The sequence below is a fragment of the Electrona antarctica genome, assembly GCF_951216825.1.
Source record: "Electrona antarctica genome assembly, chromosome: 3".
NCBI lineage: Eukaryota > Metazoa > Chordata > Actinopteri > Myctophiformes > Myctophidae > Electrona > Electrona antarctica.
Genome location: NC_136808.1, coordinates 26,637,735 through 26,658,516, shown reverse-complemented (window position 1 = coordinate 26,658,516; position 20,782 = coordinate 26,637,735). Strand labels below are relative to the sequence as shown.

General features: G+C 46.4%; 1 protein-coding gene across 1 annotated transcript in view; it reads right to left on the bottom strand.

Moving 5' to 3' along the window:
* adamtsl3 (ADAMTS-like 3) overlaps window positions 1-20,782 on the bottom strand; it is a 207,147-nt gene that overhangs the window by 94,619 nt on the left and 91,746 nt on the right. The window contains exons 4-6 of the mRNA XM_079496541.1: window positions 12,828-13,189; window positions 8,977-9,022; window positions 8,246-8,482 (exon numbers count right to left, since the gene is read on the bottom strand). Of these exons, the coding sequence (XP_079352667.1) occupies window positions 8,246-8,482; window positions 8,977-9,022; window positions 12,828-13,189 (645 nt within the window). The remainder of the gene's footprint in view (window positions 1-8,245; window positions 8,483-8,976; window positions 9,023-12,827; window positions 13,190-20,782) is intronic.

The window sequence follows — 20,782 nt, the reverse complement described above, 5'->3', positions numbered from 1 at the left end:
TAAACGACGGGTTTGGGGAATATACCGGCAGCCAATTCATATTCCACATTTATATTCCAAATATAATAATGACTGATAAATAGCCATGAATAAGTCATGAATAATGGAGGTGGATGAAGGAAAGTGATGCTCTGCATGCGTGCGTGCGTGCGTGCGTGCGTGCGTGCGTGCGTGCGTGCGTGCGTGCGTGCGTGCGTGACGTGGGGATAAAATAATGTTAGAGTCAAGAAAGGGCCTCGCTAAGCCTGAGTAACCATGGGTCATTAACGGGATGCATCCTCCTCTTTTGGAATGCTAACGCTGCCCAAGGCACATGGGGGGGGGGGATACAAATAGGAAAATAGTTGAAACTAGAAAATAGTGTTCCTAAAGAAACAGTGTGGGGGCTCGAACAGCCCCACTAATCCATATCATGTGGACGGTCAAAACACATCATGTGTTTTCACCGTCCACATGATGTCACAGACCTGCAGGAGAAGATGTACCATAACAATAGTGGGAGAGAGAGAGAGAGAGAGAGAGAGAGAGAGAGAGAGAGAGAGAGAGAGAGAGAGAGAGAGAGAGAGACAGAGAGAGAGAGAGAGAGAGAGAGATGAGGAGTCTAGCTGGCATGAAACCAGATGCTCATTAGGAGCTATGACAGTGAACTGATGATAAACAGAGGGGAAAGTGAACATCTCCTCTCTCTCTCTCTCTCTCTCTCTCTCTCTCAAGCAGGGACTTACCCCTCCAATCCAACCCTTGATGCTGAGTGTCAAGCAGGGACTTACCCCTCCAATCCAATTAATCCTTGATGCTGAGTGCCAAGCAGGGACTGACCCCCCAATCCAACCCTTGATGCTGAGTGCCAAGCAGAGACTGACCCCCCAATCCAACCCTTCATGCTAAGTGCCAAGCAGGGACTGATACAGAAGCTAATGGCTAATACAGAAGCTAATGGCTATGGAGAAACAGAAGCAGTGCTGGCGAGGCCTTAGCAGCCGTGTCTAGGCACCAGAGAGATTCCAAAAATGAAAAACAGCGAGACTTCCTTATAGCAATGTCAAACGCCTTAAGACAAGCCTACTCGTCATGAGCGCCTCGCGTAATTAATTTATAGGACAAGTATACCCGCCAATAACAACAAATGTCATGTGTTAAGACAACAGGATGCCCTTTAAACAGGACTGGTTCTTCAGTGTCAAGAGACGTTTTCAAAAAAACGGCTACATGCTCAAACTGAAAGAAATATTGAACTAGACTTCAACAACAACACGTCACTGCTTTGCCTCTGTAAACAACTGTGCAGTCGAGTTCCCCACTTTTACACGAGATGTCTTTCCTAAAAACCTGTATGTATATAGAGGCATCAAAATGAGATTGCACTAAGTGACAATGACACCAAATACACGGCCGAATTATAACATTGAAATATTCATCACTGCATGTTGTACCTACGTTGTTCTGGCGAGACGTGTGGCAGAGCCTGCCCACGCACCAGGCGACACGTAGATCCATCTCCACCACACACGCCACAGTTATCCTCTCTGGCTCCGCTACCCAGCTGACGATCACAGCCCACCTCCTGGGAACAGCACACACACACACACACACGCAAACGCACACGCGCGCACGCACACACGCACAGAGAGATTGGGATGTAGGAGTGAATAAAGTGTTACTTCCACGTGCTATGTCCTACCGGGGAACCCCCCTGCCCCCCGTCCCCCCCGTCAGGTGAAAAGAAGCGGCTTGGACTCCTCATGCATTGAAGGAAGCATGAGCTCAGTTCTGGGCTCTCCCCAGGTTGGCAGAGGGAGCGTAGCGCCCAGGATTACAAGCTTATTAGGCAAGTGGCACCAGGCGAAAACATGGGTTACAAAACCCATTCATGATTCTGAAGCCCACCCTAGCCCAACGGTAAATCCGGACTAGCTAGCTGAGTTGGACCGCTCTCACACACTACGCAGTGTCTCTCTCTCTCTCTCTCTCTCTCTCTCTCTCTCTCTCTCTCTCTCTCTCTCTCTCTCTCTCAGAGCCGCAGTTCAAGAGCACACTCGCTAAGGAGAGAGGTCCGCAGCGGTTCGTATACAGGACAAAACCCCCCGCCTGACCTCATGTGTGCCGTTGTTTTTTAGAGAGAGACAGAAAGCAGCAGAAAGCCTTCAACCTCGCCCTGCATGCTGCCACTCTGCTGTCTGCACGGCACCGCGAGCGAGACAGGACTCACACAGGAGCTCTCATAGCTATAGCCGCCGTTAAGTCAGGCGATATACTCAACTTCACGCTGGAATGCGAGGCCAGCGCGGACGGAGGCCCTCGATGAAACCAGCTATACGTAAACCCAATCCATCAACTTCACAACCATGAAGCTGTCCTTTCCATTACCAGACCTTTAGCCTGCTGCTGCTGCTGCTTGGGGTATAATAACCCCTTCAGGACGGGACGGGAACCCCTTTTGGTGTTTTAAGCATTATGTTACACTTTAGCTATTGAAAAATAGCAGATCTACAAGCTCGTAGCGCGGCACCGAGTGAGCTTGTAGCTTGTAGATCTGATATTTTAGGAAAAATGATGAAAATGTGACGCAAATCTTTGACTATATTCTTTCAGAGCGAACGTGTTAACTCAAGTCTTTGCTTCTGAGGGAGTCCATGGAACAACATATTTTCAGATAGGGGTCCGTGGCCAAATACAGATAATTCTGGGGGTCCTTGACATGAAAAAGTGTAACGCTGGGGATTTTAACTCAGGTCTCCCGCGTGAAAGTCCAACATCTTAACCACTAGACCAAAGGGATATCCCTCTGGACTGGTGGGAGATATTAGACTTTTGAGGCCATCAGGCTGAGGCTCTGAGCCACTCTGATACATGAGCATCACTGACATCGAAACTTAGGTTTTTCAGAAAACTGTTAGGATTCAGAAGATATTCTTTTAGAATGGACCTCAGGTCTAAATGTGATAACTGAGTGTACAGCGGCCTCCTCTGTCTGCAGGCCTTGATATACACCCTATATACTGTAGCTCTCTCTCACAGTCGGCAGTCTATACAATCTGAAAGGATAACTCTGTTTGTGTGTGTGTGCAGCACGCACGCACGCACGCACGATAAGACCACATACACAAGCAATATGGAGGCATTAACCCATTTAGAGCTGAGAACTGATTCTACAAATGTCTTCTAAATCATTCATTCAGAGTTTTCAGAAAAAAACTTTTTTTCTATATCAGCGGTTTTCAATCTATTTCACGTCAAGGAATTGCTAATTGGCCGCGAAATCGCAATTTGTTCCAGGGACCCCCCAGAAGCAAAGATTTCAGTTAAAAAGAATATATATATATTCAAAGATTTGTGCCACATTTTCACGATAAAAAAAAATTAGCAGATCTATACGAGCTTGTAGATCTGCTATTTATCAATAGCTAAAGTATTTAAACATAATGCTTAAAACACCAAAAGCGGTTCCCGTCCTGAAAATGCCAGGTTGCCAGTTCGAACCCGGGCTCTACTCCCCCAGAGTTAGTGTCGAAGTGTCCTGAACCCCTAATTGCTCCTGATGTGCAGGTTGGTTTCTTGCATGGTTTCTTCCGCCATCGGTGTGTGAATGTGTGTGTGAATGGGTGAATTGATGCACAATCTCTGTAAAGCACCTTGGATAAAGGCGCTATATAAATGCACCATTTACCATTTACCATTTCCTAATGGTCTGTGACCAGCACCAGGGTCAGGCGCGGTCAAGGTGACCACATGGTATAGTTACGGGTCCATTTGATTCCATTTTGCAGTGGTGGAAAAAGTACTCAGTTGTTTTACTTTAAGTAAAAGTACCAATACTGCAATTTAGAACTACTTCGTTACAAGTAAAAGTACGGAATTGAAAATGTACTTTTACAAAAGTATCGGCATCAAAATGTACTTAAAGTACTAAAAGTAAAAGTACTCATATTGCAGAATGTCCCACTTCACAAGTTCAAAATGTGTACAAAGTCTATTAAAAATAGCTGATCTACAAGCTCACAATGCGTCGCATTGTGAGCTTGTAGATCGGCTATTTTCAAATGGCCGAAATGTATAGGGTTGAAGTGGTTAATGTATGTTTTATAATCTTATATCTTATATCTTATATCTTAATCTTTATAATTGCCAAAGTAACTAGTAACTAAAGTTTTCAAATGATTGTAGTTAAGTAAAAGTACAAATTGTGGCTCTGAGATGTAGTAGAGTAGAAGTAAAAGTACTGGAAATTGGAAATACTCAAGTAAAGTACAAATACCTCAAAATTGTACTTAAGTACAGTACTTAAGTAAAAGTACTTCCACCACTGCCATTTTGCACACTCTCATAGTTGATGTAACACTCTGTGGTTACGACTGAGACACCAAACGGTAAGCGTCAGTCAGAGACGGTTGCGTCTTGCGGGCAGTGGAGAAATTAAATGACATTTACAGGCTTGTTATTATTACCGCTCAACCGTTTCACGTCATTTAAATTAAACCATTAAGACCGAGAACGCAAACTCATAGCATTTAACCACTTTAGCCATTGTTTTAAACGTTATAGCTGTTGAATTCTTTTTTTTTTTAAATCGTGAAAATGTGGCGCAAATCTTTGAATATATATTCTTTCACAGCGAACATTGACTGGCTGAAAGAGTGGACGCGTTTCCAAGGAGAAAGAGAACAAGAAAAAGAAGGGGAAAAAAGAACAAAATCAGAATCAAGATTCGCCTTCCTTCCTTCCTTCCTTCCTTCCTGCCAGCGAGAACGCATTGGTTCATTGAAATGTGATCAAAGCGAGCGCTGTGGGATCTGTGGATGACAGCTGAAGACGGGACGTGACGGGGGTTCATGTAATCCTCTCAGGGAGTTGCTCTATAAAGATATCAGGGTGTAATGTAATGTCTTCCTCCTCCCTGCTCCAGGGAGACAGCTGTACTGTGCAGTGCTGATTCTGATTCTGACAGCACATTTTGATTTTACTTTTAGTCATAATAGTCTCTCTCGAGTTTTAGTCACATTTTTGCCACCTGGAATGTTTTAGCGTTAGTCTAGTTTTAGCCGACTATCATAAGGTTTTAGTCGACTAAATCTACCGTTGATTTACTTTGAACTTTATTGAGAGGATGGCCCCTTGAGATGTCGCATCTCGTTTTCGAGGGGGTCCTATACATACAAAATACAAACAATACAGCAGTGCAAGTACACAGTACTAAAGACACAACATGACATACAGTACAAACACACAGGACATACACATACAGGTACAGTTAGCTTGCTCCCCTTCTCCCACCCCACCCCTGACCCCCAACTCGTTTATATATGGAAATAGAGAAAAACAGTACTATAACCAGTAAGAAGTAAACATGTGAGTAAGTAGTATTAGAAGCATGAACAGGTTGTTTGGAGATGTGAATATAGGGAAGTCCTGAAGCGGCCTAGAGAGGTAGTTGATCTGAGTGAAAGTGGAAGGTTGTTCCAGTCAGATGGAGCTTTGTAGTGGAATGACCTGCGTCCGGATACCGAGAATATTCTGTTGGGAACCATGAGATAGGGGTGTTGTGTGTGTCTAAGTGAGTATGGGGATGTGAATGGTTTCAGGGACTGTTTCAGGTATGAAGGGCAGTTGAGGTGGATGCATTTGAAAAGGAATAGGTACCAGTGGTGTTGCCTTCTAGCCTTAGGCTGCAGCCAGTCAAGTGAGCTGTACAATTGGCAATGGTGGGTTCTGTATGGGCATCTAAGGACAAATCTGCACAAGGAGTTACATAATACATTAAGTGGCTTGAGGTGAGTATCAGTGGCGTTTTGGTATACAATGTCGGCATAGTCTACGATGGGGAGTAATATTTGAGAAATTATTATTTTCCTCACTTCGAAAGAGAAACAGTTGATGGATGGGTAGAGTGAGCACAGGCTGCCATAGGTTTTTTTAACTGTTTGATCAATATGAAGTTTAAAAGAAAGTTCTGGGTCCATCGTGACACCGAGGTATTTAAATGAGTCCACCTTCTCAAGGTTAGAACCGCCCTCAAAATAGATTGATAAATCGGAGGAGCTTTGGACATTGCGTGTGTGGCCGAACAACATGCTACAGGACTTCCTCATATTCAGTAACATTTTTGGACCAGGTTGAAGTCAGACTGTAAAAGGTGTTGAATTTGCTGAGTGTTCTTTTCGGCGGCATAAATGACGGTATCATCAGCATAGAGCTGGATTTGACAGTGGGAACAGACATCCGGTAAGTCATTAATAAATATGGTGAATAGAAGTGTCCCCAATATGGAACCCTGGGGACGCCATTCTCAACTGTTAAAAAGTCTGACTGAGAACCTTGTAACGCAACACATTGACGCCGGTTGTGAAGGTAAGCATTGAACCAGAGAAGAGCATGTCGTTGAATACCGATAGAATGGAGTTTGTCAAGGAGGAGGTAGTGGTCAACCATATCGAAGGCTTTGGAGAGGTCTATGAATATTGCACCGGTAAGTTGGATTTTTTCAAAAGACATTAGCACATCACTGGTGAATTTTAGAGTAGCTGTGGTGGTTGAGAAGTGTGGTCTGAATCCTGATTGAAGGGGGGATAAGATGTTTTCCTGATTGATGTATTTGGATAGTTGTTTGAAGACCAGTTTTTCAAAGATTTTTGCAGTGGTGCATATGATTGAAATGGGTCTGTAATTGTTTATATCAGTTGAGTCTCCGGATTTAAAAATGGGGGTAACTCTTGCGCATTTCCATATGGGTGGGCGTGAGGAAGTAGACAGAGATAAATTGAACAGATCAGAAAGGGGAAAGGCTAATATATGAGCAGCAAGTTTAATATACTTGGCTTCAAGACCATCAGGACCAGCACCACAGCTATCTTTTAGCTCACCTATAGCGTGGAGGACATCTGTAGGCAGAATCTTCTTAAAATGAAAGGAACAGTTAGGAGCATTTGATCTTGGGGGATCTGCTGTTATATAGGAGCTTGTGGATTGGGAACTACCGATTGATGAGAAATTATTGTTGAAAGCTTGGGCAATGAGTGGAGGGTCCGAGATAATATTATTATTTATTTGTATTTGATTTATAGTTTTTTTGTCGGTTTTATTAAGGAATGTGTTCAGTTTGTTCCAGAACTGTTTGGGATTATGGAAATCGTGGCTGAAATTGTTTTTGTAGTAATTTGATTTAGCGTTCCTTGTTTCAGTCTTAGATAAGTTTCTCAGATATCGGTAGTGTTCCCACTCACCAGGGTCTTTAGTTGTTCTGTGTTTGGCCCAGGCTTTATCCCTTTCTTTGAAAAGTCTAATGAGGTGTGGGCTGATCCAAGGTAGGTGGCGACTCTTAACTCTGATTGTTTTGAAGGGGGCATGCAAATTGATTACTTTGGTGACTTCAGAGTGGAAATAGTCCCAAGCATCTTGAACAGATGGAATTAGTTGGAATCTATTCCAGTCAATTCTAATTATATCTTGGATGAAGGAGTCTACATTCATATTTAAATTTTGTCTCAGTGTTATGTATTTGGGGGGAGATCTTGGGATTTTAATTTTCCAAACACAGAAAATAATAGAGTGGTCGCTAAAGCAATCAGACATGACACCAGATGTAATAATCCTCCCAAGATTAGTGACGAGTATCCAGTCTAAGAGAGATGAGGACCGGTGGTCCACTCTAGTGGGTTCCTTTATTAACTGGGTGAGATTTATGCTTCGAAATTGGTTTCTGTCATTTGTGCAGGCATGGCCCGGCCAGTTTTTATTAAAATCTCCCAGAATTATAATCTAATTTTGTTTGTCAAGAGAATTGATGGTGGACAGGATGCATTTGGTGGAGTCAGCCGGGGCTGATGGCGGCCTATAGATATTTCCTATTGTTAAGTGTTTGTTATCATGAAACTTAATATTAATAAAAAGACATTCAAAATGAACTGGCTCTATGGCAGGAGTTAGACATTCTGAAACAAGATTGGAGTCTACATATGTAGCCAGTCCACCTCCATTGGCATCCCTGTCAACTCGATGTAGAACATAGTTGTCAATTTTCATGCTCTCATCATTTAGTCGACTAAAATGTATTTTGCCGGGTCTTGATGCCACCGTAATGGCTGATTTTACACTTCGATCACACACACACACACACACACACACACACACACACACACACACACACACACACACACACACACACACACACACACACACACACACACACACACACACACACACACACACACACACACGCAGCTAGCATGCTATTTGGTGACAGAAAGTATACCTGACAGGCTCCGCTGATGCACATGTGGAAGGCGTCGGCTCGGCAGCGCGTTCCGTCCAGCACCTTGGGCGCCAGCTCCACCGTCAGGCTCCGCCCCTTGGCCTGGCAGCGCAGCGCGCACGGCGCCGCCGCCTCATAGGGCGCCGCGACCCACTCGTATGCCACCCCCTGGTGCTTGATGTCGTTGTGGGCCGAACACTGCTGCGAGCGGAAGTCTCCCGAATCCGCTGGGCAGTCCTGATGGAGAGGAGAGGAGAGGAGAGGAGAGGAGAGGAGAGGAGAGGAGAGGAGAGGAGAGGAGAGGAGAGGAGAGGAGAGGAGAGGAGAGGAGAGGAGAGGAGAGGAGAGGAGAGGAGAGGAGAGGTATATCCTTAACTATTGTAGGTAATGGGAAAAGCAAACAAGAGGCATTTTGAAGAAGATAGTCACAGAGGCAGTGTTAATTTAACATGAAAATGTTTGAGAAAATGTTTGAGAACGACTGACATATAGAAACATCAGGTTTTTGTCAGGATTTAGAAGACATTTGTAGAATCTTTTCTCAGGTCTAAATGTGTTAATGTGTTCCCCCCATCTCTCTCCCCATTTCCTGTCAGCCTACTGTCTGTCCATCCATAAAAAAATAAAAAAATAAAAAAATTGTTAATTAATGTGTGAAGGTTTTCGCCTATAATGATATGCCCATAAAAGGGATGTATGAGGATGAATGTGGTGAAATAAATCACACTCACCATGGTGCTGCAGGTTCGGTAGCGGATGTTTTTGCCCTCGCAGTTTCTGCAAAGCAACGACAGAGCAGGAAACACTGTTAACAGGTCCATTTGGTTACCAACTCTCTGTCATCTCGTGCGTGCGTGCGTGCGTGCGTGGGAAACGGTCTCTGATATAGACCACAGTAACTGAGATGTGACTCACTGTCAGTCAGTCAGTCAGTCAGAAGTTGTGACTTTTCCTTTTCAACAATTTCAGATCTAGATGGACGGACGGACGGACGGACGGACGGACGGACGGACAGACAGATAGCTTTGAGGGTGAAACATTGAATGCCATTGAAAATGAATGATTATTTTCATGTAGGGAACGAAAAAACAGGGCATATTTACACGCGATCCATAAACATGTGTCCGTGAACGAGACATGGGTCCCCGTTTGGAACTATAAGGTATACGACGACTAAACAATACCACTAATATTCACACTCCTTTAAAAGGCCTTCCTTCCTCCCTAACGGCTCCTGACAGGCCAGAGATAAACATCTGGATGTCATCAACGGAAACTCCACATCCCCGTGGAGACGACATGTTGCTCCACAGGAAACATTCACTTCAGCAACAGAGGTCCTAATACCTCTGGAGTACAGGGGTGTAACGATGTAGTAACGGTATCGAAACACGAAGTATCGAAGTATAATCGTCATGTAAACAGCAAATATCGTATCGCAGGGGTGGGCAACTTTGACATATGTAGAGGGCCACATTGCATATGTTGTAGCAAAAATAGCAAATCTACAAGCTCAAAACGCGTCGCACTGTGACACGTTTCTATCTCTTCATTAGACCAATGCCTTCTCCTTCCTCATCGTGTGCCAAATACCAAGTTCTTCATCCCACAATGGCACAAGCTTTGGTTCATCCCCTATATTTATTTCATGCGATTGCATTCACCCCTGCGGTGATCCGCACTCTAGACTGGTGCGCTTGGAAGCGAAGCGAAACGCCCATTTTTGGGGGGGTGAATTAAAAAGCGTTTGTTTGATCCGCACCAGAATTCGAATGTGCCTTTAGTTCACACCTGCCCAAACGAAGCACACATTCCGACAATACGCAGCAGGAGGTTTTAATCGCATCCTGGTATGAAGGCGACCTGAGACTATTGAGATATTGACAATTTCATCAACAAATACAAACTAGACCAGAACGTTAGGGAGGAACTCGTGGAGATGAGATCCAGTAGAACCAAAATAACATTCTAAATGTGCTATCAAAATCAACACTGCAGCAGTAAAAATAAAACCTCCCTTCTTATGGGTTAAGTTGCAGTCAGAAATAATGGAGAGAGAGAGAGAGAGAGAGAGAGAGAGAGAGAGAGAGAGAGAGAGAGAGAGAGAGAGAGAGACAGAGACAGAGACAGAGACACAGACACAGAGAGAGAGAGAGAGAGACAGAGAGACAGAGAGACAGACACAGAGAGAGAGACAGAGACACAGAGAGAGAGAGAGTGCACTGTATAAAATAGACTGGCTGCGATGCAGAACACTTCCTGAACAAGCACCACTGCACAGCAAATTGCCGCGCTGAGAGACTGGACTGAATGTTGAGCGTGGAAACCCGCTGGACTGGAAATACTACAGTATATAGGTTTAATGGAAGCACCCCCCCTCTCTCTCTCTCTGCAGCGGTGAGAGGAACAGACCTCTCATTGACCTGAGCTGTAGATAACTGTCCTTTGCTCATCTTTTATTCCACACAAAGCGTTCTGCTGGCCTCTGTCATGCTCTGTCTCCTCCTATAGAGGCCTCTGTCTCCTCCTATAGAGGCCTCTGTCTCCTCCTATAGAGGCCTCTGTCATGCTCTGTCTCCTCCTATAGAGGCCTCTGTCTCCTCCTATAGAGGCCTCTGTCTCCTCATATAGAGGCCTCTGTCTCCTCCTATAGAGGCCTCTGTCATGCCCTGTCTCCTCCTATAGAGGCCTCTGTCTCCTCCTATAGAGGTCTCTGTCATGCCCTGTCTCCTCCTATAGAGGCCTCTGTCTCCTCTATAGAGGCCTCTGTCATGCCCTGTCTCCTCCTATAGAGGCCTCTGTCTCCTCCTATAGAGGTCTCTGTCTCCTCCTATAGAGGCCTCTGTCTCCTCCTATAGAGGCCTCTGTCTCCTCCTATAGAGGTCTCTGTCATGCCCTGTCTCCTCCTATAGAGGCCTCTGTCTCCTCCTATAGAGGCCTCTGTCATGCCCTGTCTCCTCCTATAGAGGCCTCTGTCATGCCCTGTCTCCTCCTATAGAGGCCTCTGTCATGCCCTGTCTCCTCCTATAGAGGCCTCTGTCTCCTCCTATAGAGGTCTCTGTCATGCCCTGTCTCCTCCTATAGAGGCCTCTGTCTCCTCCTATAGAGGCCTCTGTCTCCTCCTATAGAGGCCTCTGTCATGCCCTGTCTCCTCCTATAGAGGCCTCTGTCATGCCCTGTCTCCTCCTATAGAGGCCTCTGTCTCCTCCTATAGAGGCCTCTGTCTCCTCCTATAGAGGTCTCTGTCTCCTCCTATAGAGGCCTCTGTCTCCTTCCTATAGAGGCCTCTGTCATGCCCTGTCTCCTCCTATAGAGGCCTCTGTCTCCTCCTATAGAGGCCTCTGTCTCCTCCTATAGAGGCCTCTGTCATGCCCTGTCTCCTCCTATAGAGGCCTCTGTCTCCTCCTATAGAGGCCTCTGTCTCCTCCTATAGAGGCCTCTGTCTCCTCCTATAGAGGCCTCTATCATGCTCTGTCTCCTCCTATAGAGGTCTCTGTCATGCCCTGTCTCCTCCTATAGAGGCCTCTGTCATGCCCTGTCTCCTCCTATAGAGGCCACTGTCTCCTCCTATAGAGGCCTCTGTCTCCTCCTATAGAGGCCTCTGTCATGCCCTGTCTCCTCCTATAGAGGCCTCTGTCTCCTCCTATAGAGGCCTCTGTTATGCCCTGTCTCCTCCTATAGAGGCCTCTGTCTCCTCCTATAGAGGCCTCTGTTATGCCCTGTCTCCTCCTATAGAGGCCTCTGTTATTCCCTGTCTCCTCCTATAGAGGCCTCTGTCTCCTCCTATAGAGGCCTCTGTTTATTCCCGTCTCCTCCTATAGAGGCCCTCTGTCTCCTCCTATAGAGGCCTCTGTTATTCCCTGTCTCCTCCTATAGAGGCCTCTGTCTCCTCCTATAGAGGCCTCTGTCTCCTCCTATAGAGGCCTGTATGCGCATGCATAAAGTGAGTGGCAAATCGAGTGGCAAAGTGGGTTTAACTAACGTTGTTTAACGCAATCATTTCCTGTGTGTTGTATGGGCTGTCAATCAGATAGGACATGTCTCTGTGCACACAAGCACGCACGCACGGGCACGCATACACACGCACACGCACGCACACACACACACACACACACACACACACACACACACACACACACACACACACACACACACACACACACACACACACACACACACACACACACACACACACACACACACACACACACACACACACACACACACACACACACACACACACACACACACACACACACACACACACACACACACACACACTGCCTCAAATCTTATTGTTTGCCAGAAATCTATAGCTGACAGTGGTGGAAAGTAAAAGTAAGTTCCGGGTCCACTTGGTTCCATTTGTACACTCTCAGAATTAAATTAACATTGATTTTACAATACAAATTGGGGTCTCAGAAATCTGGGGTTCCTTGAAATTAAACGGGTTGAGAATCACTGCTAGAGCTATTTTTTCAAATGGGGGGTCCGCGGGGATAATTAGTGTCAATTTGGGGGTCCTTGACGTGCAAACGTTTGGGAGACACTGATGTAAAGCAATTGAACCGTACTCACTCACCCTCTGTTGAGACAGCGTCGCAGCGAGTAGGAAGCCCCGCCCCCACATGTCCGGGAGCAGTCGCTCCAGTCCCCCCAGGCGTCCCAGCCAGTGTCCCTGTCCCTGTCCTCGTCTGAACGGGTCGACCTGGACATGTCCCAGCCAGTGTCCTTCTCCCTCTCCTCGTCCTCGTCTGAGCGGGTCGTCCTGGACACGTCCCAGCCCATGTCCCTCTCCTCGTCCTCATCTGAGCGGGTCGTCCTGGACACGTCCCAGCCCATGTCCCTCTCCTCGTCCTCATCTGAGCGGGTCGTCCTGGACACGTCCCAGCCAGTGTCCCTGTCCTTGTCCCTGTCCTCGTCTGAATGGGTGGACCTGGACGCCTGTGGGACACACAGAACAGAAGACAATAACCCATTAAGAACTGAGATCAGATTCTACAAAATGTCGTCTAAATCATGAAAGTTTTCTGAAAAACCCTGTGTTTCGATAATCAGTGGTTCTCAAACTTTTTCATGTCAAGGACCTCTTGAATGATATTATGTATTCGGCCGCCGACCCCCATCTACATTTTTTGAGTGGTGCAACCACTCCAAGGAACATGTGACTATGTGACTATGTGTTAACCTATGTGACTATGTGACTATATGAGTAGCAGTAGGGGCAAAAGTGGCGCTGTTGTGCCAGAAACAGAGAGAGAGAGATAGTGCTGCACTGTTGCCTGCAAATGAGAGAGAGAGAGAGAGAGAGAGAGAGAGAGAGAGAGAGAGAGGGGTGGGGGGGGGACTGGGGGCAGGGGGAGAGGGGAGTTGCACCACTCAGTTCACACGGGTGTGATTTTTTTTAAACGTTCCCTGGGAAAGAATATATATTCAAATAGTTGCACACATTTTCACGAGTTTTCAAAAATAGCAGATCCACAAGCTTGTAGATCTGCTATTTTTCAACAGCTAAAGTATAAAGTAATGGTTAAAGTGGTATAAAGCTAAGGTGATGCAGATGCGTTCCGTGTAGTTTTCAACCCTTTTCACGTCAAGGTCCATTATTTATTCGGCATTTGAGAGCCACGGACCACCATTTGATGACATAGCCTCTCGTAATATTTTTCTTGTTGTTGCATAAGATGTTGTCCACACTGCTGTATTGTATCGGGTTGTACCACAGACTCTGAAAAATGGGACCCAGTGCCTCCCTGCTTGGCTCTCAGCACCAAGGGTTGGGTCGACAGGGGGTGTACTTGTACGTCATGTCCAGGGGGTGTACCTGTACATCAAGCTGCCTCCCGCTACAGAAACAGGAGATAGGCTCCTGACCTCATGGCTCGCCAAGGCGTACTGAATATACTGATGACTGATGCACAGTGCATGTCGTTGGCACAAGCTGGTTAACGACAAACACCCAGTCAGAGTCTGGGAATGTCCACGGGGTCAGAGGAGGTCTGGTTGAGGCTCAAACACGCTCTCTGAGGCTTCCGGCTGACTCATGCTAACGAGTGTACTATAAAACGCTTTAGGTTCTACCTCTGACCCCAAAATCTTTGTCGCTTTGTCTCTCCTGGCTGTCGTTGCTTTCTGAAGGATCCTGGAGTGGAGTAATAGTCCAGTATTTGGAACCAAGATGTAGTTGAGTACAGTGCCGTCGCTACCTATACATACATTGGGAGGTGAAGTGGCGAACAGTCTACGCCAGCGTCCTCACTTCCCACATTCACACATCAATGGTGGCGAGCTCACACCGACCGACTCATTGGAGGCAACGTAGGGTTCAGTGTCTTGCCCAAGGACACTTCCACATGTGGCCAGGAGGAGCCGGGATTCGAACCTCCGACCCACGGATCATTGGACGACCTGCTCTACCTCCTGAGCCACAGTTAGAAGTTGACCACCTTAAGGCACCACCACCACCACACACACAAGCATCCGCGAGCGAGCGGAATTTGGATCACAGCGCCGCGGTTCACGGCTGGTTTAGAATAATTTGCCCGCGCCGGGCCGGGCGGACACAGGGGTTTAAGTTGTGAGTTGGCCAGGGCGGGGAGGGGGGGGGGGGGGGGTGAACCATTACAGGATTGGGTTATCCGAGACACAGAATAACACGCTGCGGTTTTCAAAGACACAGCCTTTGTGGGAATGTATATATTATTTCTCCTTTCCTTCTTCCCCTGACAACATTTCTTTCAGCGTGGGAGCTAGGGGGGGAGGAAGCGGGGAGGGGAGAGAGACACTTTCTGGGTCCCACAGACAGACCGAGTGAGTTCTACTGGATCTCTTTTCCACTAGTAAAAAATAAATAACTCTCTGAAATGAATATGGAGACACTGTCATAGATCACACAGATGCACCCACACTGTCCACACCAATAAACACACACTGTCCACACCAATAAACACACACTGTCCACACCAATAAACAGACACTGTCCACACCAATAAACAGACACTGTCCACATCAATAAACAGACACTGTCCACACCAATAAACACACACTGTCCACACCAATAAACACCCACACTGTCCACACCAATAAACACCCACACTGTCCACACCAATAAACACCCACACTGTCCACACCAATAAACACCCACACTGTCCACACCAATAAACACCCACACTGTCCACACCAATAAACACCCACACTGTCCACACCAATAAACACCCACACTGTCCACACCAATAAAGACACACTGTCCACACCAATAAAGAGACACTGTCCACAGTCCACACCAATAAACACACACTGTCCATACCAATAAACACACACTGTCCACACCAATAAACACACACTGTCCACACCAATAAGCACATACTGTCCACACTAATAAACACACACTGTCCACACCAATAAACACACACTGTCCACACTAATAAACAAACACACTGTCCACACCAATAAAGCCATTAAAAGGTGGAAGCAGCATGCTCTTTGCTGGATGCCCGGCTGTAGAGCACCGAGTCGGTATAAACAATGGAAGTCAGAGATCCACCCGGCTATGCAATACCAACTCTGACAAGGGTACCAGTTGTACCCGTGTCAGAGTACCCGTTCCACCCATCTGTCTGTGTCCCTTTATTCCTATATATGGAGTTCTGTGTCAGGCATGCCCACATGGTGTGATGTCAGAACAGGCCAGCTGCCTGGGGAGGGGCCCTGCATGTCCAGAGCCCGGGCAGAGGCCTTTTGTGGCGGTTCTGGACAACCGTGGGTCTGACCCACTCGGCACCAGGCACGCCACTCCCTGTGGTGGGGTGGAACGCGTGTGTCGAATCTGAAGTCGGCGGGGCGAACGGTTCTCGAGTCACATGGATTACAGCCATACACACGTACAGACAGACGTATACGACGTGGTGGACTTACAGTAGACGTAGACGCACTGCGGCGCGACACGTACAGACAGACGTATACGACGTGGTGGACTTACAGTAGACGTAGACGCACTGCGGCGCGACACGTACAGACAGACGTATACGACGTGGTGGACTTACAGTAGACGTAGACGCACTGCGGCGCGACACGTACAGACAGACGTATACGACGTGGTGGACTTACAGTAGACGTAGACGCACTGCGGCGCGACACTTACCATGTAGCTAACAATCCATTCATCCTTTTAGCAGACCTTGTATTGTACTGTACTTCTCTGTGCCTGTCCATGCAAACTGCAATACAGTATTCAATCAATCAATCAATCACGTTGAAGAAGATCTGCTGAAACGCCAATTATACGACAGGTCGTTGCTAAAACGACAAAAGTAGATCTGTTAACATAATGCTTAAAACACCAAAAGGGGTTCCCGTCCTCCTGAATGGGTTAAACGAGCATTGTAGAACGCCTAATCAAAACATACAAGTACGTCTGTCTGTCTGTCTGTCTGTCTGTCTGTCTGTCTGTCTGTCTGTCTGTCTGTCTGTCTGCCTGCCTGCCTGCCTGCCTGCCTGCCTGCCTGCCTGCCTGCCTGCCTGTCTGCCTGTCTGCCTGTCTGTCTGTCTGTCTGTCACACACACACAAGATGAGCTTCTTTCTCTCTCTCATTTGTTGTGGATGTGGAAGAAAGCTCAGACAGAGAGACAGAGAGAGACAGAGAGAGAGAGAGAGAGAGAGAGAGAGAGAGAGAGAGGGGGGGGGGAGGGGAGAGGGAGTGGGAGAGGGAGAGAGAGAGAGAGAGAGAGAGAGAGAGAGAGAGAGAGAGAGAGAGAGGGAGGGAGAGGGAGAGAGAGATGAGACAAGACATAGAGATTGAGAGAGACATAGAGAAACACACAGAGAGAGAGACAGAGAGTTTTCCTGGCTGTATGTCACCAAAAATAGGAAAATTGGCTTCCTCAGGGTCAGTGATGTCACAGCAGACCCTGTGCTTCCAGAGAGAGAAGGAATCTGACACTGGCTCTGTGCGTGCATTCTTGCGTGCGTGCGTGCGTGCGTGCGTGCGTGCGTGCGTGCGTGCGTGTGTGCGTGCGTGCGTGCGTGCGTGCAAAGGCAGAAGAGGAATCCAGAGCAGCATTTAAAGGAAATAGGCCTGAGAAACTCAGCCTTCTTGTAGGAGGTTTAAAACGGTGCACTTCTAATGTCTGCAGTCATCGGACCAATAGTCAAAATATAAAAATGCATCAAAAAATAAATATGCATTTATGCAATTCATACAAACTGTTTTTCACAAGAAAGAAAGAAGCTTCCTTAGTTCCTTCCACTCAACATATCTCGGGGGCGTCAAAAAAAATCAAATTAATCTGACAATATAATTTATGGCTGGTCAACCGGAATGAACATTATACTGACATGCCCTCCGCATGCAGCTTCCATTTCACTGCTTTCACTCTCGCCCAACCTTAAGGCTGGTGGTGGAGAGAGGGAGGGAGGGGGCAGGGTGCCCACCCAATGTTGATTTCGTCGACTAAAACTATGACAACATTTTTTCGTCAACTACCTTTTTTCACTGACAAAAACGAAATGGAAACTAAATGAAAACTCAGCTATGATGGAAATGGAAACTAAATGAAAACTCAGCTATGATGACTAAAACTAAGACTAAATATATTGACAATTTCGTCAACAAATAAGAACTAGACTAAAATGTTAGGAAGGGACTAGTGGACAAAGAGATCCACTATAAGACATTTTGCATGCTGAAAATAGCAGATCTACAAGCTCACAACGCGTCGTGTAAAATCAATATGACGGCATCAAGGCCTTGTCAATGGCAGTCTGAAGGAAGCCACACACACACACACACACGTGCATTAGATTCACACACACATTCATACACCGATGCCGGGGGAAACCATGCAAGGCACCAACCTGCTCATCGGGAGCAGGGGTTCAGAGTGTCTTGCTCAAGGACACGGCGACACTAACTCTGGGGGAGCCCACAGGGTTCGAACTGGCAACATTGCGGGTCCCATCCGGTCACTCTACCCCTGAGCCACCGCCGCCCCTGACCTTGAATGAGCCAACAGCATGAAATGTGTGGTGGGGGGTCTCAAGCCAGGGTGGACCTCCAACAGTAACAACATTGGTATGAACAGAATCTCCCCGGGCCGGGCCAAGGCTCTTTTGGCCCCGGACCGCGGCGCTGGGCCCGGCCTATTGTCTGGAGCTGTGCATAGTTCAGTCTCAGCAGTTCCCTCGTCTTGGACAGCCTGGGCAGAGCGGCTGCCGCACGCACACCCATCGAAACAAAACAATACGGAGAGGTCGTTCATTGCAGCTCATTAACTTTTCATTAGCTTTGTTCCTTTTCTTTATGCGTTTGTTTCTTCCATCTGTAACGTTCCTTCCATTAAACCACCACACAGAAGCAGCACCGTGTGTTCTTTAGCATGCTGCCGGTAGAGGAGGCAGAGGAAGTCAAATCCCGGAATATATTTTCACATTGTGACGTTCACGTTGTTTGTTTGTGAGAATATTTTTCTCAGTTTGAGAAATAATCATGTCAGATCCACCGTCCCATCGAAACCGCTGATCATTCTTGCCCAATTACGGAGTTCCACACTGATGTCATCATCGATATATGACATCACTACGCGCCACAATGTGGCCGCTATAGTTCCACACTCACTCCAGAGGGCACACTCACTCCAGAGGGCCACTATAGTTCCACACTCACTCCAGAGGGCCGCTATAGTTCCACACTCACTCCAGAGGGCCGCTATAGTTCCACACTCACTCCAGAGGGCCGCTATAGTTCCACACAAAAGGGGGAAATAAAAACAACAAAAACAACATATATTGGTATCAGTATCGGCATTTTTATTTTATTTTAATCATTGGTATCGGCCAATAAGCTTCCCTACATTTTTGTTGACCTTTTGGTACCTTTTGTACTCAGCCTTCATTGACAGATATCATACTACTAAGAACTACTGCCACAACACTGTCTTAATATATATCCTGTTTTACGTTGCTGTGTAAAGCCAACACAAAGACGTCCTCATACTACGAGAGCCGCTCTCTCTCTCTCTCTCTCTCTCTCTCCCTCTCTCTCTCTCTCTCTCTCTCTCTCTCTCTCTCTCTCTCTCTCACTACTGAAAGAGTGAAATCTCCAGAGTGCATTTCTTAATGTTGACATTGCACTCGGAATAATAATAAACCTCTGTTAGCATTTCAAACAACTATATCGGTGGAGCGGAGATCGTTTTCCAAGCTGGAAATGATCAAAAACAGACCCCGGGACTATTCATGTAGGAAAACAGAACTATTTAAGCTTAATTTATACTTGCAGCGCATACGGTATGAGGGTGTCATCACCAATGGTGTAATGGTGATTAAAAAATGTTCCCAGCTGATATAGCCTATATTAGTCTATGTCTTTAGCCACGAGAATAAAAATGAAAAACACTTGTACACTGAGGGCTCCGATACTAAAATAGATGCCTTTCACCGATGGTGCTATCACCTCGGTCGTTGTTTTTTTCACCGATGGAACTTCTGTCAAGAGCTGCTAAAACGAGATGTGACAACAGGACAAATGGCACCTGGGAGGAAAACTGTGTATTTTCCCTCATGCGGAAAGACAGTCAAGACAGCTCTGACAAGACAAGAGGGGGACGGGACCTTTTCGTCTGTGGATTGCCGCAGTGTGTGTGTGTGTGTGTGTGTGTGTGTGTGTGTGTGTGTGTGTGTGTGTGTGTGTGTGTGTGTGTGTGTGTGTGTGTGTGTGTGTGTGTGTGTGTGTGTGTGTGTGTGTGTGTGCGTGTCTCCGTGCACGTATCTTGGGATGACAGCGTACCTGCCTATCCACACACACGTTATCTGCAGCAGATGAGTCATCAGGGACCCGTACAAAGTGAATAGAGCATTGTCTTCATCAGCCGAGAGATAAGGAGGTTATGTTATCACAGAGATAAGGAGGTTATGTTGTTATCACAGAGATAAGGAGGTTATGTTATCACAGAGATAAGGAGATAAGGAGGTCATGTTGTTATCACAGAGATAAGGAGGTCATGTTGTTATCACAGAGATAAGGAGGTCATGTTGTTATCACAGAGATAAGGCGGTTATGTTGTTATCACAGAGATAAGGATGTTATGTTATCACAGAGATAAGGAGGTTATGTTGTTATCACAGAGATAAGGAGGTCATGTTGTTATCACAGATATAAGGAGGTCATGTTGTTATCACAGAGATAAGGAGGTGATGTTGTTATCACAGAGATAAGGAGGTCATGTTGTTATCACAGAGATAAGGTCATGTTGTTATCACAGAGATAAGGAGGTCATGTTGTTATCACAGAGATAAGGAGGTCATGTTGTTATCACAGATATAAGGAGGTCATGTTGTTATCACAGATATAAGGAGGTCATGATAGATAAGGAGGTCATGTTGTTATCACAGAGATAAGGAGGTCATGTTGTTATCACAGAGATAAGGAGGTCATGTTGTTATCACAGATATAAGGAGGTCATGTTGTTATCACAGATATAAGGAGGTCATGATAGATAAGGAGGTCATGTTGTTATCACAGAGATAAGGAGGTCATGTTG